This window comes from Hippichthys cyanospilos, chromosome 9, assembly GCF_059441005.1.
Source record: "Hippichthys cyanospilos isolate Australia breed blue-spotted pipefish chromosome 9, RoL_Hcya_1.0, whole genome shotgun sequence".
NCBI lineage: Eukaryota > Metazoa > Chordata > Actinopteri > Syngnathiformes > Syngnathidae > Hippichthys > Hippichthys cyanospilos.
The window spans coordinates 6,536,064-6,563,761 of record NC_142377.1 but is presented as its reverse complement, the minus strand read 5'-3'; the positions used below and the strand labels follow the sequence as shown (position 1 = coordinate 6,563,761).

Here is a 27,698-nt window from a genome sequence, read left to right as displayed (position 1 = left end):
AACAATGTTATCACTCTCAATAAAAGATAAATTATTTGCTTCAGTATGGTATATTGTATTTGTAATTATTTCTTGTTGGAAATGTAACTTTAAACTTAGCTTTCCCTCCAACAATTGTTGCTGTGTCAAGGTAACCTTTGAGCATACGTTCTGTTTCAAACGCCCGATGACGCCATGACTGACGTTTCTCATCGTTTGCCACATTTGTTAAATTATATAAAAGGGCTCAGCTGCTTGAGCGCGACAAAGGGAGGCGCTTTACGGTAAAACTAGGCGCCTATGACCACGTGACTCGAGCCGATGTTTGTAAACATGCGTCAGCCACATGTGATTCCGGTGATGACGACATGTTTCGCGGAGCTTTGGACCAATCAGCGTCCGGGGGAGTGTTTGTAGGCGGGGTCGCTGTCGCTTGCGCTATGGAAAATCGTTACTGTGGGATACGCCGCAGATAAACGTGTGCTCCCGTGGCCGACAGTGGTGACGGAGGGGACAATCGTGACGGGCCAAGCCCCCGTGGATTGTCGGGAGGACCGCCGGCACCCCGGCGGCAATGGAGGATAACAGTTTCCGGGACAAACAAGTAAGTTATTTATGTTATTACAGCGGAGAGCGTCATCGTGTTGCGTAATGGCGCGTCGAGAATACCACTAAAAGTAGTTCCTAATGCTTGAGCGAAGTGCTCCCAATAAAAGCCCGAGGGCGCAACTGCGAAGTGCTTAAAATGTGATTCTAAATATAAAGGAAAAAACTCGTCGCCGTCTTACACGGAGGCGACGACAAGCGACCGTGTGCGCCTTTAAAACAACCCAGTTTCGCCTTGGACATGACAACAGGTAAATGAAACTGCGTCAGAAGAGGAGCCTCGGTTGAGATCCGGTGGGAATTTCCGCCAAGGCAGACGGAACCGAGCGACATCGCGTCAACTTGTCTCCGCAACTTGGCGTCAAAACTTGACTCGGTGGGAACGTTGGGCTTTGAGGCATAATGACAGAGCGGCGTAAACAAAACGCGTGAAGGCAAAGCCCGGAATAGGATGCTGCGCCAGAGATGGACAGTGCGTAATCACGCAGTGGAAGAGTACCGTCCTTGTTACGGAGCTCACTACGGCACAACATATAACGAATCCTCGTTTCTCACTATTAACAATCCGATTAAAGCGGACTGATCAATTTCTATACCCGTGTCTTATCATTTGTTGCTTTAACTGGGTGGACGAGAGTGGTGACGCAACTAGCGTCGTCTTTCAGGTGACAACAACATTTTGCTGCGTCACAAACTGTCAGGAGGTCAACAATAATCTGGCTCCTTTTTAGTGCGCACTTGATATGATGAAACTCGTTGCAGCTCTGGAACACGGGGAGGCGCTGCTGAGTAGCCCTTGGCCCTCCTCCTTCCAGGAGGATGCTGGCATTCGATATCATAGGATAAATAAACAAGGAGACAGAACCAATGCAGATGCTTCCATTCAGAAGGCATGAGTCAGTGCATGTTTTTGATGGCTTGGTGAATCATATGCTTTGGAAGTCACCTGGCATACAATCCTATGCACTGTTTTGCGCAGGCACCACTGGAAAAAGACCTGGAATAACTACAAAATAAGGAATGTTTTGTGAAACATTGAAGTGCCATAGTACGTATAGAATTACTTCCTCATGTAGCGGTAGAGGTGACGTGGGTTTTATTTGTTCCAGCCTGGAATCAACGATCCATCCTTATTTTTATTGATATATCGTAGCGCTTGTCTTTAGGGTTAAATGTAAGCTGAGACATATCCATTCCTTTTTGCAAATCCCCCCAATGAAAGAGAAACATTTCATGCACCCTAACTTGAAGCAATGACTGAAAATAGGATTGTTATCCATTTAAAAATTGCATAAGTATACCTAACATTGTATCCTTTTAACATTAACAAAGAAAAGAAACCAGTATAAATAAACTTTCAACAAATGTCCACTTTTAAGCCTAAATGTCATCTTTTAAGCCTATTCCTTGGGGTCATCCATGCCTTCCCCCCGGCATCACCTCGCACCCCCCAAGCCCTTTAATCAATTTAGACAGCAAACTGAACCTTTGCACCAAACAAGAAGTCATTATAGGGAAGTTGCTCCTGTTTTGGTTAGCAGCAAGCTCAAACTTTTGTGCCTGTGAGTGAACACTCACGTCTTTAACATGAGGTCATTACGGTCACTACATGACAAAGCAGACATTACATTGATGACTAATTGTGATATAACATCTATTCAAGGGTTGGCAGTAGGTAATGTACATTTTCACTGAACCGGTTTTAATTAATCTGCCTGGAGCCTATGTGACAATAGGTCACGCTGGCAAACCTTTTGACACAGAGGCCCTTCCAGCTGAACACCGTCCAGAGAGCTGTGCTCGATCACCTGCCGCTGACCCGTTGAGAGTGTTGCAATCAAAAGGCTTCGTCAGAGTTCCTTCGAGTTAAAAATAAGACGCCCAGGAGGGAAATTTCTTGGTGGCGCACACCTGAAAGTTACCTCTTGTGCAGTGCTCAGTCCAATCCCATGATCTTTACATCAAAGGCATTTCACGTCAAACAATGGAAAACATTTGAAAACACTGGGAAAACATTGAAATAAAACACTAGGGAGCTGAAATTTCACCCAGATGTTGACAATATACCAAAGTTCAACATGGCACGATCACGTAGGTATGACACTACCAGGAGTGTGTCATCTTTTGGCAAAAATAGTGTGAGAATGATGTGGAAGAAAATGACCCAAAAATGATCAACATGCTGCACGAGGGTTAAATGGCCTTAGACCTGGGTCCTGTGGTCATCCAAGACAAAGGGAAAGTGACACTCAAAAATTAGTTGGGTTAAAAATGGACCCTAACCAATATGTAGGTCAATTTGTCCCAACTTTCTGTATTGTTTTGCTCAAAACAACCCCCCAAAAAATGAGGTGTTTTATATAAAACAAGCCAAAAAGTTGGCTCAAACTGATCATCATAAATATAAGTGAGTTATTTTTGATTGAACTGTTTTAAGAGTGTAGTGGTTGGTAGTATTCATAAATGTATTTATTTATTTTGGGTACCATCGCTGCTGTACCATCTGTAATGCAAATGGGCTTTCAAGGCTGATGAGTGCATCAAGTGATCCACTTTCTTGTATGAGGAAGCGTGACCTCAATAGTCTTTTAAGGGAGGGCCACAGCCTCTCTCTCCAAATTTACAACCAGCACAATCCCGAAGTGCCGTGTCATCTTGTAAGGCTACCCACAGGGATACAAGCATAACAATAAAAACATGCAACAGGAAAAACCTATTGTTACTTTTGTTTTATGCTACATGCTAACTTTGTGAAGGCTTAAGCAAGCAGACTGAGATAGTAGAATAGGAGGAAAGAGATGCTAAAATTAATCCGGGGCCTCACCATGATGGTGATGATGATATATTAATAGACACGTGAAGCGGCGTTTTTTTTTTTGTTTTTTTTTTTTCCATAGGTATCATTAGCAGCTAGCAGGCTTGCCAAAATGGGTTAAAAACAGACATCTCGGCACCTCACTGAGCCATAGTTGAATATTGCTTGGCTAGAAATAATGCTAACCCACAGTAGATATAAGGAATGATGAGGCATGGATTTTTGTTTGTTTGTTTGCTTGTTTTTTGAACGATTATAGCAGTTAATCACAGACAGGATAACTGACATACCGCTTTGAGAAAACCAAGCATCGCTAGTGTAACGATTCATATCTGGCAACCATTTGTGGAATGTACTCTTTTTATGGCCCTGGGTGGGATCTGGAATTGGCTATAATAACCCCTGCCCAAACTCAGGATAGGATTAGCAGTAGTAAATGATGGATGAATAATATCGGATGAATAATAATATTCTAAAATGTTCATAATGCGGGGTTTCAAAAAGCTTCACTATCAAGTTTGATAGAAAGGCCCACGTCACACAGGTCATTAAGACAAAAACTGCACTTCTAGAATTCTATAACACAATACATTTGCGCCATTTCTACAGGATTACACTGTTTAGATCATAACTCCAACTCCGGTACGGGTCTTTGCTGGGCTTCAATTCATTTGCTCATTTTCATTCACATTTGTTGAGAACGTCAGGAACCATTTTATGGATTTATTTGTTGATAATATGTAAATGTTAATGGTCTTTTAAAATGTAAAAAAAATGAAGTCAGAATGTCAAATAATGTTTCAGTTGTCAAAATAACAACTTGAAAGAACTTATCCAGCCAAGTGATCTGCTTCTATTATCTCACCACCATTGCAATTGTGCCCATAAACCTTTTGGTGGTTAACTTGCTTTTAACCTTTGACTCTTGCAAGGAGTTCACACTTTGAACTGCAATATCCGCGTCTGGTGTTTGGAGGGGATACTAAATAAAAACGGATATACTATGTAGGCTTTGGTCAAGACTTAAGCAACAGAACTGAATTGCAACAAATGTACAACTTGTGTAACTACTACTGTGTATCTCAATTATATCAGTCTATTACTTTTTATTTCCTCGATCAACAATAAAAAAGGGATTAACACAAAACACACCACTCCCTTCAGTAATAATGGCCTCAACATTATTGTTAATAACCGTTTATTTTGCAATTGAAAGTTAACAGTGCCTTTTCCTGGATTTAGAGGAGCAGTCAACATGCCTTTTTATGTCATCATAATTTCAATGACTGATATTTAAAGACAACAATATAGTAGGCCTAAGTGTTCATCAAAATGAGGCAGAGATTTTATCCTAAAAAAAATTCAATATTTATGTAAGACACTATAATGTTGGCATTTTGAATATAAGTTATGAACTTCAGCATGGGAAAAGGAAAGACTTGACTTAAAATTATTCAATAAAAATGTATTGTAAAAGTTGGAAGGAATATGTACTTATGTAAAAAACAACACTTCAACAATGTTTTTAACAGTTTTTACAATTGTATTCAAAATACATATTTGTACTTAAAAAGTAAAAGATTTACAAAGAGGATGTAAACATCTGTTCCCCCAATAGCATTGCATCGTGAAAGTTAGCTGATTAGCATGTTAGCCACATCTGTGGACTGACCAACAGTATAATTTTTTGACAAAATATTAAATCAACCAAAATTTGATTTATGATGTTTTAAATTGATATAATTTTTTTTTATGCGGTAATTCTTCTTCACGTACCACTCAAGAGACCACAAGAGGTACCCCTCATTAACCAAGAGATTATATCATATTTATTTGTTGTTGTTTGCATATCTTTAAGTTTACCTGTGTTGCATAGAAGGAAAAATACATATGGTTTGTGAAGAAAAACTGCATTTTTGGCTTTGCTGGTTATATTAAAGCAAGCTTATACAAGCTGGGGAAACCTATTTGTCGAGACAGTATGCGCACAGGCGTACTTGCCAGCAGGGGGTGATAAACCGTCAAAATGTTTTTTTCTCCGCACCACACGTACACTTTAATTAACATTGTGTTCTTATTGTTTGTCAAGTAAGCATTTCACTGTTAGTTTTTCCCAGTTTCCTGAAAATTCCAATTCCATTACAATGGGCAACGGACATCAAGCAGCAACTTCGGCTCGCTGAGCTCAATTGTGCGTATCTTTTGGATGTGGAAACACATTAGCCCGATGAGTTTGCCTCTCTCACGCCTGATAAATTAGGACCTCTAATCTGTAAGCGGATTAACCACCTACTCTGTTTATACACGCGCATACACATGCATACAACCAGGCATTAGGTGTGCAAAGCGTCGTCACTGATTCGAATGTGACTCACTTGGTGACGGTGCATTTGATTAATTTTGACCTACTAGTATAGACTGGCGGTCCCGAAGGCAGGATCAGGATCCCACAGGGTAGCGTGGACTCAAATAGAAGAAGAGGAAGTGCTCTTGTGGCCTTAAAATAACAAACATAAAATGACAGCCACACTAACAGCGTGACAACAGTTGTTTTGGAAGCTGAAGCACAAGGGAGAGAGGATTAACTTTAGATTGACGAGTCAAATTGTTCCCGAAAGACACGCTGTGGTTTTTGGATTGGTTGCTTTGTCATAGTCAGCGGCATTGAATCTCATACTCAGCTTGAAATGAAACTCAACTTTAAATTAGGCCGCAGAACAACCTGTGAAAAGACGCCAATGTGGACCTGTACAGTTGACTATTTATGTCCAAAGCTGGCTGTGCTTCATCTTGGCACAGTTGTGCTTGCTTGTGCCATTTTCGGAAGTTGTGCAGTCTTTCTGCGTCTGACCCACTTCAGAAGGAACGCCGGGATTCAAACAACAGGCTGTCAAAAAGATTAAGATATTAAGTCATTGGAGCAGGCTAGTTCCTGTACACTCTAGGACTGGTTTTGATTGTATTGTTGTTTCATGCTTAGGGCGGCATGGTGGAAGACTGGTTAGCATGTCTGCCTCACAATGCAGAGGTTGCAGGTTTGCATCAGGCGCCAGTCTTACTGTGTGCAGTTTGGATGTTCTCCCCGTGCCTGGATGGGTTTTCTCTGCGACTCTGATCTCTTCACACATTCCCAAAAACATGCACGGTAGGCATATTGACTGCTCCAATCGCCCTTAGGTGTGCTTGTGAGTGTGTACGGTCGTACGTCTATGTGTGCCCTGCGATTGGCTGGCAACCGGTTTGGATAGGCTTGAGCATGCCCGCAATGCTCGAAAGGATAACGGTCAAGATAATAGATGGATAAATGGATGGAACTTTTAGCTTTATAGGTGTGCACTGGTCATTAGATGTGGGCAATGTGGCCTAAAATTCATCACAGTATAAATTGAATTGTTTTACAGTAACGGCATAAATATGAACTTAAATGTAAAACTTACAGAGGTAGAATTTCTGAATGGGATATACAGCCACTTAGCATAACGTATTTGTAACACTATTAAGAATTGATAATATTCATGGTTTTGGAGGGCACAGATGTATTAACTCCTCACACGCTTTAAACAAAATGTCAGTTGTGAAGGGAAATTTAAAAAAATTGACGCTGTTTAATTTTGAGGTTGATGCTGTAGAGACATGCTCTTCTTCTTGTATTATTTTGCAGGCACTGGTGAGTGATATCTGCCACCTTGGGGTTAACACTGGTATTACAGCTTTTAATGACAGCGCCAGTAAACATTACACTAATTACTACAACGCTAATTAAGTGCCATACTTAATGTTGCATTCCTGTTATATATTAAAATAGTGTACTTTGAAAAAAGTCTGAAGCATACAGTAACATACCAATTCATTTAAAGGATTTAGACGTTTCATTGTGTAGTAAAGGGATCGAGTACAAGTCAGAATTTGGAAGCACCTTCAATATTGCCAGGACTGTTTGACGCAGAAACACATTTAGTTCAATGAGACAAAATTCTATTTGGTCAGATCTTCCTGAAGTTATTGGCACTAAGGCAGATAGTGTTACGGATTTTATGAAAAAACAGGAAAATAAATCCGTCACAGTGATCATAAGTACATTATGCATATCCATCCATCCATTTTCTATAGTCGCCAGGGCCGCAGGCTTGCTGGTGCCCATCCCAGCTATCTTCAGGCAGTAGGTGGAGGACACCCTAGACTGGTTGCCAGCAGATCGCAGGGCGCACATTCAAAATGAAAAAACAAAAAGAAAAACAAAAATGACATTTTGATTTTGTCTGTCTTGCAGATGGCGGGCATCTGCACATTCAGAGGAAGCGTCCTCCCCAGGGAACCGGTCTCAGATGGTGTTGTAGAGTATAAAATCCCATCTAGCACCATTTGAAATCGGTGTTCTTGAGCAGGAACACACTTTGGGGGCACCGTTGACAAAGGCACCTCACTCAGGAAGTTATTCAGCCTCTCTAAGGATAACCGTTTTCCTCTGGTGTTTAGAGTTGCCATCATGTCTAGCACCATTTGAAATCGGTTACTATATGGAGAGAAGCTCAACTGAAGCTCAACTGCCTCACGTCGCCAGTAGGTAGCAGCATTGCAACGTCATCCACGGCTGCTCTATGGTCGCGTTAATTCATTTATTATCTACGTTTGTTGACAGGCTTTTGTGGTCAAATGTAAGTGGAATGTATACTGCTTAAACTTTTTGCCGCTGAATTAAAGAGTAGAAATGTCAAACTGAAATGTGATTATGTGATTTATTATATTTATTATTATAATTACCCAAGGAGAGCTTGGGTAACTGTAATCAAGTAAGAGTACTGTTACTGTTCAAATATTGACTCAACTTCTGTACGCAGTGAAGAGTCAGTGAAAACTACTGAAGTCTTGAGTAACTTTCAATGAATTATATGTTTCACGTGTGATTAGCCTTTATTGTATAATATTTATTCTATTTATTGTTCGTATAGTATTGTACACTGTATTAATCAAGTGGAGCAGCACTCCTAACTTCATTGTATACCTAGCTATACAGCTACAATAAAGGCCTTCTATTCTATTCTATTCTATTCTATTCTATTCTATTCTATTCTATTCATACATACAAAACGACATAGGGATGTGCAAATTCAAATATTTTTCAATGTCAGTTTAATTAATAACAAATCAGTTGGAAAGTCAGTTCAACGGAATACAACCACCCCTGATTATCAGCCCACTCAAACACCACTGACATTAAAAAGATGCTGAACCGTATTAATCTTTATTTTTAGTTTTTGTCTGTGTTCGTTACAGTTTCAAAGCCAAGTTTTGCAAGTAAACCTGCTTGTATTGAGAACTAACCTAATTTGCGTCATGTGTTCAAATTGGCGTTTATTACAATCTTGTAAGAACTCAAGTGTCAAGCTCTGGATACAACAGTTTTGTTTCTACTTTTCTCCATTTTTTCTTTTTGACATTGCCGGCTATCAACCCCTGACACATTGTTGATCCACTGCTGAAGTATCTCTGGAGGGTTGTATTTTTATAAATAATAACTGTGGAAAATGAGCCAAAAATAGGAACCAGTGATAGATGATGCCGCGATTCTGTAAGTTACAGCTCTTTCTTCACACCCCCGTGAATCACTTTCCCCACAATAACTCCTCCCCCGCAGATTCATTCCTTACTCGCCCAAACATGGTCCACATTTAGCTATTCGTCACCGCTTCATAACCAATTTACCGGCTTGCTAATACTCTCCTTCTAATTGCACTGAAGGCCGTGTAAAACCATTGAGACTGTATCTACTAGAGCATAATGCTGCATACATAAGACCAAGAGAGGAATCCCCACCCCTCGTGCCCCCCTTGTTTACATCAAAAACCCTGGCAAGAGTTTGCGGCCTTATGCCGTTGTCATAACAGCATAAAAGCAGCTCACAAAAGCCTCACCTCAGAGCCCATGTGAGTCACAGGGAGTTCCTCAATGACAACCAAAATATTACAGTCAGACTTTCCTTTCTTGGTTCTTAAAAAAAAAAATAGTCTCAAGATGTAAAAATTCTGCAAAGGGGTTTCAAGTGAATTCCATGAGCGCAAGGGTTTGTGATGAGTCCATTCAATTTGAATGACATGAAAATCTTAAAAAGGATGATGAATCATTTTTTCTCCCTCGTTTTTAAGTATTTGAATCAGTATCCTTTGGCAACATTTATCTCTAGCCCCTAAACATCCTCTGTGAACCAGCAAATACATATATCGATATATAACAAAGAGAAAAACAAAACAAATGTGATATGATGCCATTTCACACCTGTATAACAGATCATTCTGAAATGTTATTGATGCTAGTTAAATGAACATACATATTTAAAATGAACATCTGCATCTTCACGGTCCCAAAAGTTTACAAGCGGTTTAAAGTCTTTTAGCGGAAAATACAGGTATTTACTTTGTAGCATGTGGTGTGTTAAATCCTAAACCTAGACGTTACAATTATGCGACGGAACTCCACTCTTGTTTACTTCTGTTCAAACGAATCCTGTCTGCATCACCATACCAGGTGGTGATGTGTCAGCATTAATTTTATTAGTCACATATTTAAACTTTTAAGTTTGCGATAGGATAGGTCGACATTTGCCCAACTTTGTAAACCATCTGAATTTCAGGACAGCCATAAATCTTTCTGTGGGGTGGCATGCGTGACAACATCTCAAAGAGGGGCAGGCATGAGTAACCATGCAGACGTGTGTGCGTGCATCACTCTTTATCATTACTTCTATGGTCACTGTTTCATGAAAATAAATTCACATATCAAAGTACCCATCACATTCATATTATAACAGAAACAAGTCTAAACCAGCGACGATGTTTTGCTGAGCTGGATTTACTCGATAAAGCCTTTTTTTGTTGTTGCTTTGCTCTCATCATTTACTTCTGTTCCATGCGCGCATTCACTGGCGCAGTTAGAGTGCTCAATTTTACTGAGAGCCACTGTCATTTTGCATGGTTCTGAAATCAATGACATATTAATTCAAATAATACACTCTTAGTTCTTAAGCATCAAAGTCCAGTCCACAATGGCTTGTGTCCTGCATGTTTTCTTGCAAGTATTTCTTTGCAACACGACTAATTCAAATGATAAGGCCCATGTGTGTCGCAATAGAAGACTTGGAAAACATGCAGGACACAGGCCATCATGGACTAAAGCATGGCGGTTCATGACTAAAAGGGTTACATGACACAAATGACAAATGTTGCTTTTTTTCTTATGTTTGTCCCAGTTTGTATACAGTATCTCTTCAAGCTTGGTGTGTGTACAGGTTATTTCCTGTTGGCATGATAAATAATGACTTCTCACCCATGTAACTTGCTTGCTATGTTGTCAATAATTACTTTTATTGACACAAACCCGGTGTTCTAAAGTCGACTAGTCGACTGCGGACGTAGTATGAGTAGAACGCATGACGTTGTGCAGCATGGAAGAAAAAAAAAAACATAAATAATCTATGGTGCTAAAAGCTCACTGCAGATGCCTATGATATGTAACATTTTATTTTCACCAGAACCACTTGTTATTATTGGGATTAGAAATACATTTATTTTCTTTATAATTTAAACCTGTCCATTTATCTATACTGCTGTGGGCAATTGCGTGGTGACAGCGTGGCACATGGTTTTTCCTCAGTCTGTCTCATCTCTTGATGTCACAGAGGTAAGATATTTCCAATGTTTGCCCTATATACTTAATGTTTAAGCCAATAAAACTATCTGTGTGGAAATAGCAGGTATCAAAATTTACATGAGTGGGGGAATCAGCGCAGCGTTTCGAAATTACAGATGCTCGGATAACACAGAATGCAGAATACCAAGCTTTTTTTTGTATGTGGCATCCAGAAGTGAAGGCTTGGCTAGCTTGATAACCGCATGTTGTTGTGGTTGGTATTGGCTGGTAATTATAACTAACTTACAAATATGCTGCGTAACCACTTATGGAGACGAAGATTCTCAATATATGGTGGGCACGGGCAACTCATACTGGTGCAAAATTGAAATAGTGAAAGCAGTAATACAGAGCCTAAATCTTTGCACATTCTTTCGCAATCATCTTTGAATTTGTAGAATGTATTTAGAAATGAATCTCCGTATTCACTTGACAGGGGATCTTTTAATGTGAGTAGTGACATGCAAAAAAAATCTTGGGATGTTGGAGGCTGCAGTTGTGGACTGCAAAGAATGAGATTTAATTGGGACAACGGAGCAGTGTAATTTGTCAAATGCAGCCTCTTAAGTGGGACGCTACTTGGGCAGGAGATACCCAAGGGTAAAGCCAGTATAGAAGTTGTATTTATTTATTTAATTACTTGGGCCTAAAGCCTATTAATGCCGCAGTGTATAGTCACAGGAAAATGGGAACCCAGACAGGTGCCATCCAACAACACACATACTCTTAAGATCAAACTAACCCAAGTGTGAAATGCAAATGGATCTGTGTCAACAAAATGAGACTAAACTCTCAAAAGTTTTGGTCATGCCAAACAGGATGTGACTACATACTGCGATAAACATGAAAAATGACTCTTACTCCTTTTTTGAGTGGAATCAGAATCATCACCATAAGCACATATTGAATTTCCATGCCCACTAAAGTGACAGACAAATATGCTTCAACATTTTCCTGTCCTTGACAAACAGGATGCAGGCTGGAAGTTGGAAAAAAAATGGGCAGGTGATGAATAAAATACTGTAAGGCATTTCTTACGGTGACTGTAATTTCATTTTATGCTTAAGTTTACAAAATGCATACGATGGTATACCAGTTTTCTCGGAAAAATAATCAAATAGGATACACACAAATGAACAATTTTTATGTTATCCTGCTTTATTAGCTGTGGTGTGAGGTGTAAGGGTGATTTTTCAATTTACAAAAAAACTGCTCACGGATAATTATCCTTTTTAAACCTATGCAATACTTCCAATTTCAAGACCGCATGTCTGGTCATCACAGTCAGGCCAATCCACTGACTGAATGTAATGAAAAATGTCATTTTAGCCAAATAGAACACAACCTGAAATGTTGAGTGTATAATGTGTTTCACAAGTCATTTGGCTCAAGGGCCCTATTTTGGCGTAAATACAATTGCGTCTTTATTTTGGCACCAGTGCAAAACTAGTTCACCCTGTTATGCGGCCGTGTTACACCCGTCTGGATGTTCAAGGACCTGATAATTTGGTTGCAGATAGTAAGAAAGCCCTTGGCATGATTAGAGCGACATCTTAATTTTAATGCCTGGACAAATCTAGTTTTGAGAGATTGTGATGTTGGTAGTCCGGCTAGACTTCATTGGCTGTTTCAGAGGATGCGGTGGACACGTCCCTTGGCACATCTGGTAATTTTTTTTTTTTAAATTTCATTAGATTTTCACATTTTTAAAGCTCTTTTGTGTGGCACAGGTGATATAATGTGATTCGGGTGGATTAGACGGAGGCGCAGACGGACACATTCTGCTCTCCAAGACTTATGCTTTGAATGTTCTCGTATTCCATTTATAAATCTAAACAGTGAAGTTCACAAGCTGTAATAATACGCAATTATTTTGATAAACAGGTGAATACAAAACTACAATGACAAAACATGCGTCATCAGGCACAAACAAATTCAACATATGAACACGTTGGAGGGCAAATGAAATTGAGAGGAGCATCCATCCATCCATCCATCCATCCATCCATCCATCCATCCATCCATCCATCCATCCATCCACCCATCCACCCATCCATCCATCCATCCATCCATCCATCCATCCATCCATCCATCCATATTCTTCGCCATTTAACCTCACAAGGGCCACGGGCGCCTGGAGGCTATCCCAACTGTCTTAAGGCAGTAGGTGGGGCATACCTTGATCGGGTTTCCAGCCATTCACAGGGCACCCAAACAGACAACTATTCACACTCACAAATACTTACACTTAAGGGCATGTTGTAGTGTTTGCTATCCCTACCATGTATGTTTTTGTGGGAGGAATACTGATAAACAACTGGACTTCAATCAAACAATATTGCTCGAGGTATTGAGGTTACTACTGGTTACTTTTTTCCAAAGTTAAAGCCGATGTTTGCAAAATGTTAAACACAAAAGAAAATCAGTCTGCGTTCATGGAAGACTACAGAAACTGAATAATTGCCGTTGAGAGTCTGAAATGAGAGAATTGTGACAATTTGAAGTCGTGATGACGATAACTTGTATATTAATAACGTATACATGATGTAGCTGTCAATTACTTGATCCACACTGACCCAAATGACCAACATGAATAATCCTAATTTTAACCGGACAGAGATCCATTCAAAGCCATTCATTTCTATTTACTTTTGTTTACATAAGTCTTGTGGAGAGCTGTGTTTTTTCTTACAGTTCTACTTTAGTAGATTCAGTAACTTTTTTGATACAACTCTCATTTTGGATCTTGCCAGTTCGTTTCTGCGGTGAGACTTCACATGTAAGCCCACAGTCAGGACCTGTGAAATGTGTCCAAACATGTGTCAGCGTGGGTGTAGGCTCGCTGATGAAAAGCCAGTGACGCAAAGAGGAGACGATACCGGCTGATACTAGGAGTTGGCGAGATTTTTCTTCTTGTCAGTGACAATAAAATCTGTCTCCTCACTTCCTGTGCAGAGGCCACCACCACTGCTACCCCCTGGTTCCCAGCACTTTTCTTTCTATTCCCTTCTTCCATACTTCCATACAGGCTTCCATACTTTAGCTTTAAAAAGAGGTCCAATCATTTTCTAATGGGACTTGGCACAGTGTGGTTTTGAGTAGAGCAAAAACCACACGTGACCGCATGATGTTTGTACTCACAGCTGCTTTTTTGCGGCTAGCAAACTGCTTATTAGTGGCATCTGTTTAATTGCAGCTCATGCGACTTGTTGAAAATAAATGAGCGGCTACCATCGAATGTTTTCCAAATTTCTCCCCCTTTGGGTGGGGTTTATTGATGGCTTGCTTCTGAAATGAGAACGTCCCTGAATGCCTCTTGCATAACACACAAATGAGTGCATAGTCTGTCAATGATGCCATTTTCTTCATGTGAAGGGTTTAAGAACTAAATCCCGCAAATAAATCCCAAAGCTTGTTTTGTGCAAAAAAAAAGTATTCCAAGAACATTCATTCTGTTCCAAATTGATGTTCTGATGCACATTAACTCAATTTTTTTAGGGGGGTGGGGGTGGGGGGTTGTAGTTGGCTATTCGTAACAAACTTTGTAAGAATAAGATTATTTGTGTGTGTGTGTGTGTGTGTGTGTGTGAGTGGGGGGAGGGGGGGGGAGTAAACGCATAGGAGTGTTTATATCTACTAACTTGGCTGGGTGTGCCACGTTGTCTGAGTGGTTAGCACATCTGTCTCACAGTTGTTGGCTCCTTCTCACGCTCCAAAAGCCTTCATTTTAGGTTCTTTAGGGAATATAGATTGTGCGAAGGTGTGAATGGTCGTCTCACCAGGACCCTAACGAGGAGAAGCTCTAAGGAGAAGCTCTAATACGGAAAATGAGTCATGTCTAGTTTGTCTCAGTATGATTGGCTGACGACTGGCCCAGGGTGTACCCCCGCAAAAAACACCTGGGATAGGGAGGGTACAGCTTGTCTATGACTGTTATGAGAACGGTTTCTTCCAAAAAGGAGAAATATTTTGGACTTTACAAGCCAATGGGTTTTGTTGTTTTTAAATGACACAACGTTTATCAAACTATTATGGCCTGTGTTGCAAGCCCTTAGGGAATAAAAGGAATTTAGGTCAGTCAAGGCACTAGTATATGTAAACATATATTCAACCGTTGGTTTGTTTACAGTCACCCATGAATCTTCAAGTGTTTCCGCTGCACTGGAATGTATGTGAAAGTACAACAATAACGATTTGGAGATTGTCGCAATTAGGTATTTGAGGTGTTGGAACAGAGGAAACAGGAAGCAGGTAAGATCTAAAGTTTAAAAGAAAAGATTTACCTTATTTTCCGGACTATAAACCGCACCGGTATATAAGTCACAAGAGCTAAAATTGAGGAAAAATAAACAAACACAAAAATAAACAAAACAAAATAAACAACTTTTGTCACGGATAAGCTACACTGGACTACAAACTGCAGGTCATAACATCAGATATTTATGCAAAAAAAGTTTTAAAAAAATGTTTATAGTTTTTTTTTAATTGCCTGCCAACAGCAACATTCTCTCTTTACCAGACTCAACATGCCTGCATATTTAGCATCAACATATTTATACAAAATTGATATTTTCAACATAACACCAAGAGAATTCTGGAGAGTTAAATAGCAGTTCAAACTCGAAATCAATACTTCGATGTCACATTGCAGATAATTCATATATACAATTATAAATATATGAATACAGTCGTATATACTGTGTATAAAATTTACATGTCACAAACTTTCATACACAATTTTATTCAATTTAGACATTTTTTTGTAATCTATTTTTAAAACTCTTTTCAAGTTAAGTCATTGATTCATATCTTTTCAGTTCTATTTCATAGTTGTTCCATAAATTGACACCTTGAACAGATATAACATTTGCTTGATCGGTAGAAAAAACACACACACACACACACGCACACACACACACACACACACACACACACACACACACACACAGATGAGCCACACAGGACTATAAGCAGCAGGTCTCAGATCACAAGGAAAAAGTTCATAGTCGGAAAAATCAGTAATTTATAGAAATAGCCAATTAACCAATGAGCCAAAAGCTGCTTTATTTATTTTAACTCGCACCCAAATTTTTAAAGAATTTTGATGAACATTCAGTATATATTTTTCATAAAGTATGGTTGGAACATGAACATGGTTGGAAAAAAAAAACAGTACAAAACAATAAAGGGCCAAACATATTAAAATAGAGCAAACAATTCTGTAAATATGCAAACTCTGAATACGACACCCACAATCTACGACCATAGACTGCCGTGTCTCGTCCACTATTTTGTTCCCAGCACCACATTTTGTGCTTAGCTAGTGCATAACGCTTGTCTGTGTTAGTGCACCGAAAGTATCTTTGCCTTTTTCTCCATCCTCTTTTACATTAGGGCCCCAAAGACGAAAGCTGGGTCTTCTAGCAATGCTGTTTCAGCCAAAAGAAAAGCAATTACCATGGAAACAAAACTTTACACCATAAAAAGATCAAGGAAAGCAGAGACGTCGAACATTGGTGAAGACTTAGTTAGGCTTCAGACAATCGACTGTGATGGTCATTATAAAGGACAAAGTCCGTATTTTAGCAAATGTGAACAGTTTCATCCCTAGGGATACAGTGATCATGAAGCACAGTTATTCAATACTTGCCACAGTTTTTCATGTTGTGGTAGCCAAGGTGGAGAGGCCAGTGGAACCTGCACATGCTTTCTCAGCAATAGTTCTTGCAGTCTCTCCTCGTTCTCGATCCACCTCGTAGCAGCAATGGTAAGTAAAACATCTTTTTTAATTTTAATGTATTTTAGTTTTGCAGGGGTTTATGTCACCAGCGTAATAACAGAACTTGTTTGTAAATCAAGTACTATATCATGCCTTTTAGATTGTAATATCACAGTTTACCACTAGATGGCAGAGGTGGCTTAGTTGTGCTTACACAAGAATTCGTCCTGCCTTACACTTCAATAAGTAGGCCTAACTATCTATTGCGTGGAACAATATGCAGGACAAGCGTTGTACATTAAAAAATAACATTTGAGTTTAGTTTTGCAAGAAAAAAAAGCACAATAATGTGAGTTTGCTATTCAGTTCTTTTGTGCTATCTAGTGTAATTTTTATATAAGAGTCATTTGCACCGAAAAAAGCATCACAGTATGTGCTTATTTTGTTTGACTCAAACCCTTCACAGTTGGCTTAATATACTGAATCTTTAATATTTGCATTGAGAAATGTCCTGTGAAAAATTAAATAAGAGTATAAGCACATATTTTGTCCAAATCTAGTGTCATTGTTATCATGCATCTTGTTAGGAAGTGTGTGGTCCCATTGCGTAGAACTGATGAAAAAAAATTGTGGCCTGCTCCAGCAGTTGCCCATCCTTATTGTAAACTAATCCAGTACAGGGAACACTGTAAATACACCATAAAAGGAAGCATGAAAAGATGACTAACAGAAGCAACATACGAAAACAGCAACAATGAACCAACACAGTCTGATTGAGCACAGGAAACTAAATACAAACAAGTTGACGTAACAAGGCAGCGCACCTGGACTCTAGAGTCTACAGCTTGATTTGTTGACACAATACAGGGCTGCTGAGAACAGGTGGATATAAAATGAGACAACCGCACAGACAAAACAAAACCATCTAGTCAACACAATGCAAAAGTCCACAAATGTAAATCACGGCATGCTGCAAGTTCCTAAGTTAAAAAAAAGTCCTTTAAAGGTTTGAAAATATCCATTTCTGTCACAGCTTCTCTTCAAAAGGGTTGCGGTCAGCTTAAAAAATGTTAAATTGAATTTAGTAGAACCTGGTGACGTGTCATCTAGGAATGCAGATTAATATATCCAGGCATCTGTTATCTACAGTATCTCGACATAGAGGATCTTCAACCAATTTATGGGAGAACACCAGAAAACGTACAAGCGCCAGGGAGAACATGCCACTTCACTTTGTAGAGCAGCCTAAAATTACCATGAGCTTCCTTTTCAAGTTCACGTGAACCACTACATACTGTATCTTGAAATCACATTCCTATAGTTGCACTTTAAAAATCAAATCTGGTTGTTCTGTATTCTGTACTTGCAGCACAGTGTATAGTTAGCATAAAATGCGCGTAGCCGTTTTTCTGCATTCTTTAGCATGAAGTGGCGCATTATCAGTCACGGCCGAGCAAAGGGGGACCTCACAGTGAGGGGCAGGAACGTGCAAAGGCGAAGAATGCAGCTGATTGTGTCTTTTATCAGCTGCCACCACCGCCGCCACCGCAGTTAGCAAACTGAAGCGCATTGTATAGTCGCCCTCATCAAGACCCATTTTCTCACGCTAAGAACTTGGCCAAACTGCAATCATGGAAATACACATTTATTCCAGTTATCAATATAAAAATACAATAAAAATACTTAGGTATCAATGAATATTTACAAAATGGTGGCAGTCATGACAAGAAAATAAAAGTGCTTGACCAGCGGTCTCCTGGCGCCACAGTGACTCAACAGAATGGCCCGCCAGTGGAAGTGCAATATTATTAATCAAATTCTCCCTTTATTATCCCCCTTTCTCCGCTTTAGAGGAACTGCTCCAGTGTGTTGCCACGTCCTTCCTGGCTTCCCAGATGCTCATCGGCAGATAGGCATTCTTCCAACTGGGGGCAAATAACACAAATGTTGAGAATTCCTTTTCAGTGTTTATTAATACAGTGAGCATGGTTTCAGTCATGGGAACAGGATTACCTTTTCGTGCAGTGCGAGTCGCGGCCCTTCTAGAGGTTTTGGAAGAGTAACAACTCTGGCTTCAGGTCTTCTCTGGTGTCATATGAACTACAAGGTCACAAAAATATTATCGCGTATAGTCACTCTCAAAATCCAGATATACTGTAGGTGCAAAATTGGGGCCAGTGACACTCGCACTTGGGGCTTAAAAGGGGCAGCAGCATACAAGATCAGGGCAGACCAGTAAATAAAAGCTAACAATGATTTGGTTCAGGTCAGCATGTGTTATTTTTGGGGCGGAATCATTTGTTTTCACTTTATATGAATGTCCCAATACTCTTAATAAGGAATAGACAGTGCATCCGTAAAGTACTCACGACACTTCACTTTTTCCACATTTTGTCATGTTGCAGCATCGTTCCTAGCTGTATGAACTGTATCGAAATTCTACATTATAGGGTTAGGGTTAACACAGAACTCACGTTTACATAAGTTTTCACAGCCTTTTATTACTAATTTTTTGATCCATATTTGGCAGCAATTAGTTCTTTTTTTAATATGATACTACAAGCTTAGCAAAACTATCTTTAGGCAGTTCTGCCCAATCCTCTTCAGGTTGGATGGGAGACATCTGTGCACAGCCATTTTTTTTTTTCAAGTCTTTGCAGAGATGTTCAATTGGGTTCAAGCCTGGGCTCCGGCTAGGCCATTCTAGGACATTCATAGAGTGGCTCTGAATCCAATCTTTTGAGATCCTGGCTGTGTGCTTTGGGTCATTGTCCTGCTGAAAAAATAACATTCACCCAAGTCTGAGGTCAAGAGCGCTCTGGAAAAGCTTTTCATCCAGGATATATCTCTGTATAGTGCTGCATTCGATTTCCTTCTATCCTGACAGTCTGACAGTTCCTGCGGCTGAAAATCATGCCTAAAGCATGATGCTGCCACCACGTTACACTGTAGAGACGGTATTGGCCTGGTGTTGTGAGGTGTCTGCTTTCTCCCAATGTAATGGCTAGCATTCACACCAAAGGTTTTGATCTTTGTCTCATCAGACCAGAGAGTTTTGTTTGTCATGGTCTGAGAGTCATTCGACCCTTCTTCCGCAATCGCTCTGGTTAAATGGAGGAAGATTCCCGGTGGTTCCAAACATCTTCCATTTACAAATTACGAAGGCCGCTGTGCTCATTGGAACCTTCAAAGCAGCAGAAAATTGTGAATTATGATTTGTGCCTCAAGAAAGTCCTGTCCCACAGGTCTAAAGACAGTTCCCTTGACTTCAAGCTTTGTGTTAGTGCTCTGACATGCATGATACACTATGGGGCCTTATATAGACAGGCTTGTGCCTTTCCAATTCATGTCCAATCTACTGAATTTAGCGCAGGAGGGCTCCAATTAAGATGTAGAAAAATCTCAAGGATGATCAGTGGAAAAATGCACTTGAGCTTCATGACACAGGCTGTGAAATGTAATATAAACGTGATTTGTTTTAGTTTTCGATTTTTAATAATGTCCCTGAAAACATTTTTCACATTCACTTCATGACGTATGTGTGTAGAATTTTGAGGTAAGATATTAATTTCACACAATTTGGAATGAGGCTGTAAAAGGACACAATGCTTAAAATTTTAAGCTGTGAATACTTTCCTGATGCAATGTATTGTTTGAAGCTTCAAAACATTTTGGGGAAAGTGTTTTACAATAAATGTTAGTTTTGCTGCCTTGGCAATACTCGCACTGCAAACAAAAGTGACCCGCCACACTCATTTAAGTAAAATTTACATACCCTTTCCTCCTCCTGAGAAGACACCGATGCAGACAGAGCACCCCTATGAATGTGACTGTATACAAAGAAAAACATCACTTAAAATTTGTTGTTTTAATAGTTACTTTGTGTCAGTAAGTGAAGTGGTTACCTATTGAGATGCATACCACGCTGAGTATAACAGGTAAGTAATCTGAAAGGCACATATGGTACATGAATAATCTGTGCACAACACACACACACACACACATACACACGCAAACACACTGGCACTCAAAAATGAATGTCATGTGATTGATAACACAACAATATACCCGTTGCCATCGATAGCCACAACAAGCGTTTCTGAGAAGATCTTTCGCCAAATTAAGTAATTCTTACAGTATTAGTTTGTTTTTAATTATTTTTTAGAGCAGGATTGTGTAGTTTTAGATGTTTTTAAGCACTGTTTTAGTTTAAGTTTGATGAATTTATTAAAGGTTAGGTTTCGGTTTGATTAAATTTATGGAGTATTTGCACAAGAGGACAAAAAAGTTCACACTAGAATGTGTGTAATTAAGTAAACTACAATTCTCAAACCACGCGAATTTACCGTAATACCGAAATAAATACATTTAAAAAGAACCTTGAAAACTCATGTATATAATATTAACTGTGGACTGCGGCCCAGGAGATAAAATATTACACTGCACCCACCTTGCCCCCAGTGTCATTCACACTGGTGTATGGCTGGTGTGAATGGGGTCCACGCTGGCAGCTGTGCTTCCATCAGACTGCCTCAAGGCAGCTGTGGCTGCAGAATGTAGTTTACTACTACGGGATTGTCAGTGTGAGTGCATGAATAATCCATCCATTGTGAAATGTCTTTGAAAAGCTACAAAAAAGTGATCCGATTTTATTATTATTATCACTGAATGCCATTGACGTTCTACCATGAAGTGCCATCGACTTTGATTGACATCAACTACTTTTTTTATGGAAATAGCTCTCTCTTGATTAATTGTTCACTATAATTAGACTTTGTTTTAGTTTTATAGACGAAGATTTTTGTATTTTTGTTTCTCAACTTGCATTTATGGTAAGTAGATTGGGCAATCTAAATTGGCTTTACTGTAGGTGTGTTTGTGTGCTCTGCAACTGGTTGGCAAGCAGTACAGGGTGTAGCCCACCTAACGGCACAAAGACAGCTGGGATAGGCTCTGGCACGCTCACGACCCTCAAGCAGTTAAGATAGATGGATACTTTTTCTCAAATTTAGTTTGAATTATTTCATTCATTTTAAATAATGGTTACACAGTGATCAACATTGCTACCTCTCTGACAAAGTCTACTATACCTTGATAGAAAGATGGCGGCGATGACGTCACATAGTTTACTGTCCCCTCGGCTCCCTCTATCATCAACAAGTGTCCACCATCTTTAAACACATGCATGAGAGTGCCTGTTAAACAAGCTACTTTTGAGCTCGTGGCACTCGAGTGCATGGAAAATTACATATTTGTGTGCCGATTGGTATCTTAGAGATATTTGTGTGTGTGCATACCTCGAGTGGGGACTGCTGTACTGCCCCTGATAATTATATCTCTGTGAGCTGCTGCTGCAGTGGTCGAGAGAACTAATGACGTCGAACGGTCTGAAAAACATTGACAATGTCATGATGTCACTAAAACCGACAGATAAGCATATTTTGTAGCATGCTTTTTAATGAATTACAGGACAGCATACAGCATTGTGGTCGTAACATCGATTAGGAATTCTGATATTTGGCTGTAAAATACTGCATTCAATTTTATTGTAAAAGTTAAAATTGAAAAATTGAGGAAATTTTAATTTGTAATTGTTAGTCCACTTACAATGGGACCAAACCGGAAAATGGTCCAACGGATTGGGATAAACATACAAAAAATTGGAAAAACATGCAAAAATTAAGTTCATTTTGAACTTTTGAATTTTTCTTTTGACAGATGTTACAGTTCACTGGCTTTGGGCTTGAAATTGGAATACAGTGTCACCTAGCTTAAAAAATAGGACACCAAAATAACTGGAAATGTGAAAAAATATATACAGTATATCTAAAGCAACCAATCCAAAATAGCCTTACCTATGCATTCAGGCGGCGGAGAATCGTATCCACCCTCCTCGCCACACTGGATGGAGCTGTTCCCAGTGAGCGTGTAGCCTTCGTCACAATTGTACAGGATGAGCTGGCCATACGTTGGGCGGTCTTCAGAATTCCATGAGTGATTGCCGTTGATCACCACTTCGGGCTTCTCGCACGTTTGTACTGAAAGATAGCAGAAATCAACAACTGCTGTTGATTTTAAAGCTGAGATGACCTAAGGTCTGTTTTTTTTTTTCTTTCAGCAATAGCTTTGTATTATAGCATATCTTGGTTGAGGTTGTTTTCTGACTTTTGTCTATCAAGGCTTCAAGAATTTTTGTTCAATGTCATCACAAGAATACTTAACATGACCAAGGTTAGCCAAAAAGATAAGTACGTGTATTGTTCATGTTCCTCTTCTATTGTTTTGCTGTTAAAGGTAATCTCACCATTTGCCCTTTTTTCTATTCAATTCCTTTCAACATGTTTGTGAGAAAACCCAAAAGATGTCTGGTGTACGAAGGAACAAGAATACTTATTTTCACACAATGAAGCAAAGAAAGCGGAATCATTTACTGTGACACTTGGATTTTCCCATCCATCCAAACGAGAGGCACTGCTTGTAGCTGGAGCCGCTAATTTCGTAACTGTGGAAAAAGAAAGGAGATGGAAAAGTTACGTTAGCCCAGGATTTTCTTTCATTTGGTGTTCTCGCTCTCCCTGTAATCAAGAACGTACATTCTGCATTTGTGTTGGCAGGAGAGCAAATGGTAGTCTTAGTTGTAAAGGGAGCTTTTCATACTTTGAAGACCTTATAAAGTCAAGCAACCCCAAAAAGTGAAATATCTGACCTGTGTCCTATTGTAGATTTTCAGCATAACCAATGCCTTTTTGGGGTAGCAGAGATGCCAAAGATGATTATTTGTTGAGTGGCCAATGTGAAAATGACATCAGAACTCAGCTTGTGAACGTCACATGACCAAATTCAGAAAACAGGTGAGGTGTGATTAGTCAAGTGATCTCTGAGCAACTGTGATGTCAATTTCAAAACAGGACTTTGCTCCCTAAATCACATCCTACAAATTCAAGTATAAGTTCATCGAACATTTTATTGTAAAAATTTGGCTTCAATTTAAAATATTGCACATGCACATGAAAGGTTTTATAATGCCATTAAGAGTACAGAGTTATTTTTTCCACACTCACCCCTTGTCGCACGTGACTTTTATCATGTCGCCAAAGAGGGTTCCACCACTGGTGTCAAATCTCATGTTAGGTTGAGGTGCAGGCACACCGCAGTCCATTTCTAGGTTGCCCACCCAAAAGAGACACAACAAGGTAAGGCGGTGTTCCTTTGCACATGGTGGTGGGAATTAACAAAGAGAAAATATTTGCATTTAAGTAGATTTTTAAGGTATCACTATCTGTGCTTTACCTGTGTATTTTTCTGACAATGTTTTACTTTTATTCCATACGTTTGACAAGGGATCAGTACTTCCAACTTCCCTTTTTTTCCTCCAAAAACTCCACGAACGATAACACGTTGGAAAAAAACAAAAAAACAAAAAACAAAAAAAAAAACAATAATAAATAGAGACATGTAAAGTCAACTGCGGTTGAGATCTTGACCGATTGAGACTTTGGAGCCTTATAATTAGGAATAGGAAGAAAAAAAAAAGAGCAGCATAAAAGCGGATGAACCGACAAGGGCATTACATTCATGGCTGTTATGTTTTGGCTACAAAAATGATTTCTGGTAAATTTGTTGTGTCTTCCGTCAATCATCAAAACACAAATCACTGGAGTTTAACCCTTTCACTCCCATTGGGACAATGCGTCCCACAGCTTATCAAAAAAAATGGCAGTGGGTATAGGAATGGTAGCAATAACAGGAAATGGCATCCCAGTAGCTCATTACACACCTGTTTACAGATTCTAGTGGCATTTAGCAATTTTTCCATACACAACAAGCCAGTGCTAGGCCGACTGTAAACACGGGAGGTGGCATTGTACAATTTCTCGTGAATTAGCGATCTAGTACTGCGGAAATATATTGATAATATGTGCTATACATGGTGACATGTGTTGTTATTATAATTATTATTGTTATTATTTTTATTATTATTATTATAAAATACCAACGAGACAAAAAAAAAATATCCCAGGACCTGCACTGTAATCTATAGAAGGAGGAACTATTAAACTTATTTTCCAAGTATCCTAGACTTAGAAACAAGTAAATTATGCCTTAAGTTTTATTTAAGAAGCATCTGTAGGGTTAAATATCCTCCAACATATACAAGTAACATTGCATTTTTTTTTACTCATTTGACAATAGCAAAGCAATGGTAACACTTTGCTTCAATGTCGTAAAAGTCAGGCCAACGTAATGAAGTACAAATAAGCGAATTGGCAATAAATGATCTGATACCACATCTTAAAGTTCCAGAATCAAATCTTAAATAATAAATGTTTGCATTCATTCACTCATTACAGTAATAAGATGCTGTATATTATTAACAGAAAGACACATAACAAGAGAATGACAATGGCAACTCACTTTTGCAGATGAGCTCAATTTGAGTCCACTTGCCATTCTGGCACTTTATAGTCTCAGAACCCGCTTCTTTTTCATAGCCATTGCAGCACTCCAAGGTGACGACAGAGCCTTCCGGAAATGTATCCATCAACAGTGCCTCGTCGGTCAACACGCTGTTTTCTCCTCTTTGAGGCCTGGTACAGTCAGCTGGATAAAATAAGGCCAAGTGTCAATGCTGGGAGAAATATATATCTATATACAGGCTGTGTGTGTGCTATTATGGAACGACTGACACCAGGAATGTGAGAAAGAGTCTTTGTTTAATGCAGAGCGAGAGAGCCAACAGTTAAACATTTAAGAAACACTTGGAGATCACCGTTCCTATAAAGAAAGCTATCATTTTAGGTGGTCCCTGGAAGCAATGTATTATTTGTATTTAGAATGAATTTATAGTCATTTGAACAAAATCAACAAAGAAGAAACTATTACATGATGATGAACTTGAGCAAAAATATTAAAATTACAGCTTTAATTTTTTTTAACGATATTCAGGGAAATAAAACAGTATTTTCCCCTTTGAACAAAATGGTTTTTTTTTTTTTTAATCTTTAAACAAATCATAGAATAATCAAAGGGCATTCATGTATATGACTGAACTGGCTTTCGGTCTCCGTGCATATCAGCTCAAACCTGACGCTGAAATCACAGAGACAGAAAAAAATAAAATAAAGCAATCTCATCTTTACTCATCTATCATCTAAGCATGTTGTGCCTTGGTGAGAACTTCCTTCAAAAAATAGACGATATCAAACTGATGGGAATAGCGAGTATTGAAACCCTGACTTTTAAAAACAAAGGTAAACAGTCAAAGTGGTCAACGACCGCTATAATGTACACAATCACAATTAAGGAACTCTTGATCACAGTATTAAGTGATAATAATTCCAAAATGGTTCCTTTAAAAATGTCAGCCTTTTGATGTTTATTTTGCTTTGTGTGGTCCTGTTGCGGACCTGTTTGCCTGTGGCATTCTTTGGAAGGTACAGTTATGCGGTGTTTGTAGTTTTGCGCAGTAATGGGTCATCAGAATTGTTTGGACTATCTGTGAAGGTACGCTATCGAGGGTAAAGGACCAAACATGGAACCAAACACATCCCAGGGGAAAGAAATATGGAATGGGCAGAAAATTTGTGCTGGAGAGAGTAGGTAAATGAAAGACTAGATAAGACAGGGAAATTGGAACCTATCTGTGTGTTATAAACTATATTCTGTTAAAAACTGGTTAAACCACTTCATCCACACTTTGATGATTGCGACGTCTATAATCCCAGTGCCTTCAAATGAGACACTTGTCATATTTTGTTTCACTGGCTTTCATGTTTGGCTTGTTTTACACTAAAGCTAGGATGGCCATGTAGAAAGAAACTGTTCTCAACAGAATTGTGTATGTTAATGTAAAAAATAAATAAATAATAAATAATTTGTGGATGCTTTGTATTATTATTTGTGTTATTTTCAGTAGAGTGTACTATATAATTCACAAGGAAAGCTTAGGAAAGCAGTCAATAAATTTAGATGCAGTATATATTTTTTTCCTTTAAATAAACATTTTTAGTGCGATTTTAATGCAGTCTTTTTAATCTTTGATCATGTTCCCCCTAAACAAAATAACGTGAGCTGGTGTCTGTATATTAAAAATAGCATATAATATTAGTAACAATAATGAGAGTGATAATAAAACATATACACTATATAATAATGAAATCATATTTGTAGCCTTTGTGCTCACCTTCTGACCTCCACACAAAGCAGAGGAATAAGAGTAGCGATGTGAGCTTGAGTTGAGTGCTGCTTCCCAGTAGAAGAAGGAGCTCCATGTTTACCATCTTCAGACCAAATGTTTCCAAGTCCTACTTGCCGCTGCAACTTGTCTGGCCGGCGAAACACACACACGCGACTTTCTATTTTCTCCACCCCGATGAGGTCCTCCCTCGTCTTCATGTAAAAAGGTAGGCATCAAATTACCGTCATTAAAACAGGAAAAAGACAATATTGCTTTCAAAATAAAAGAGAGCAAGCTAAAACTGATAATAATTACATAAGCAAATTAACTTGCAAAGCAACCGCATTTTTATGTTCAGTGTAAATATTTGCCGAATCGGGTTCAAGCCGTATGTGTGATAACAGTTATATAACATTTTACAGGTAATGGATTTTGAAGTAATAAAGGCTTGGTCATTCAAAATAATGACAGTTTTCAAAACGTTTTAAAAACTTGTTATGTCTCAAAGAGTCTGGCATAAGTGTCAGCGCATCTAGTCTGAAATACAAAATAAATGTTTTAACAACCTATTTCTACATATATTCTTAGATTAACCCTTGTATTTCTTGGAATGTCAAATTCCAGTCAACAATGGCCTATGGCCTGCATGTTTTCCATTTAATTTACAACACACCTAATTCAAATGATCAGGATCATTGTAAAGCTCCTGTAGAGCTCGC

General features: G+C 39.0%; 1 protein-coding gene and 1 long non-coding RNA gene across 2 annotated transcripts; one reads left to right on the top strand and one right to left on the bottom strand.

Annotated features, from left to right (window-relative positions):
• The first annotated feature begins 413 nt into the window (after positions 1-413).
• On the top strand, positions 414-8,443 carry LOC148418644 (uncharacterized). The gene is made up of 3 exons (XR_015866529.1): positions 414-583; positions 6,381-6,545; positions 7,671-8,443. It is a non-coding gene; the product is annotated as an uncharacterized LOC148418644 (long non-coding RNA).
• Positions 8,444-18,426: 9,983 nt separating this feature from the next.
• On the bottom strand, positions 18,427-27,187 carry LOC148418643 (complement decay-accelerating factor). The gene is made up of 11 exons (XM_088422477.1): positions 26,986-27,187; positions 25,218-25,403; positions 23,864-23,963; positions 23,234-23,304; positions 22,658-22,840; positions 22,100-22,189; positions 21,893-21,973; positions 20,708-20,749; positions 20,578-20,632; positions 18,816-18,902; positions 18,427-18,727 (listed from the first exon to the last, which is right to left on the bottom strand). Exons 1-10 carry the CDS (start codon positions 27,080-27,082, stop codon positions 18,845-18,847), a joined length of 963 nt encoding a protein of 320 aa, XP_088278603.1. The 5' UTR covers positions 27,083-27,187; the 3' UTR covers positions 18,427-18,727; positions 18,816-18,844.
• Between the last annotated feature and the right edge of the window lie 511 nt (positions 27,188-27,698).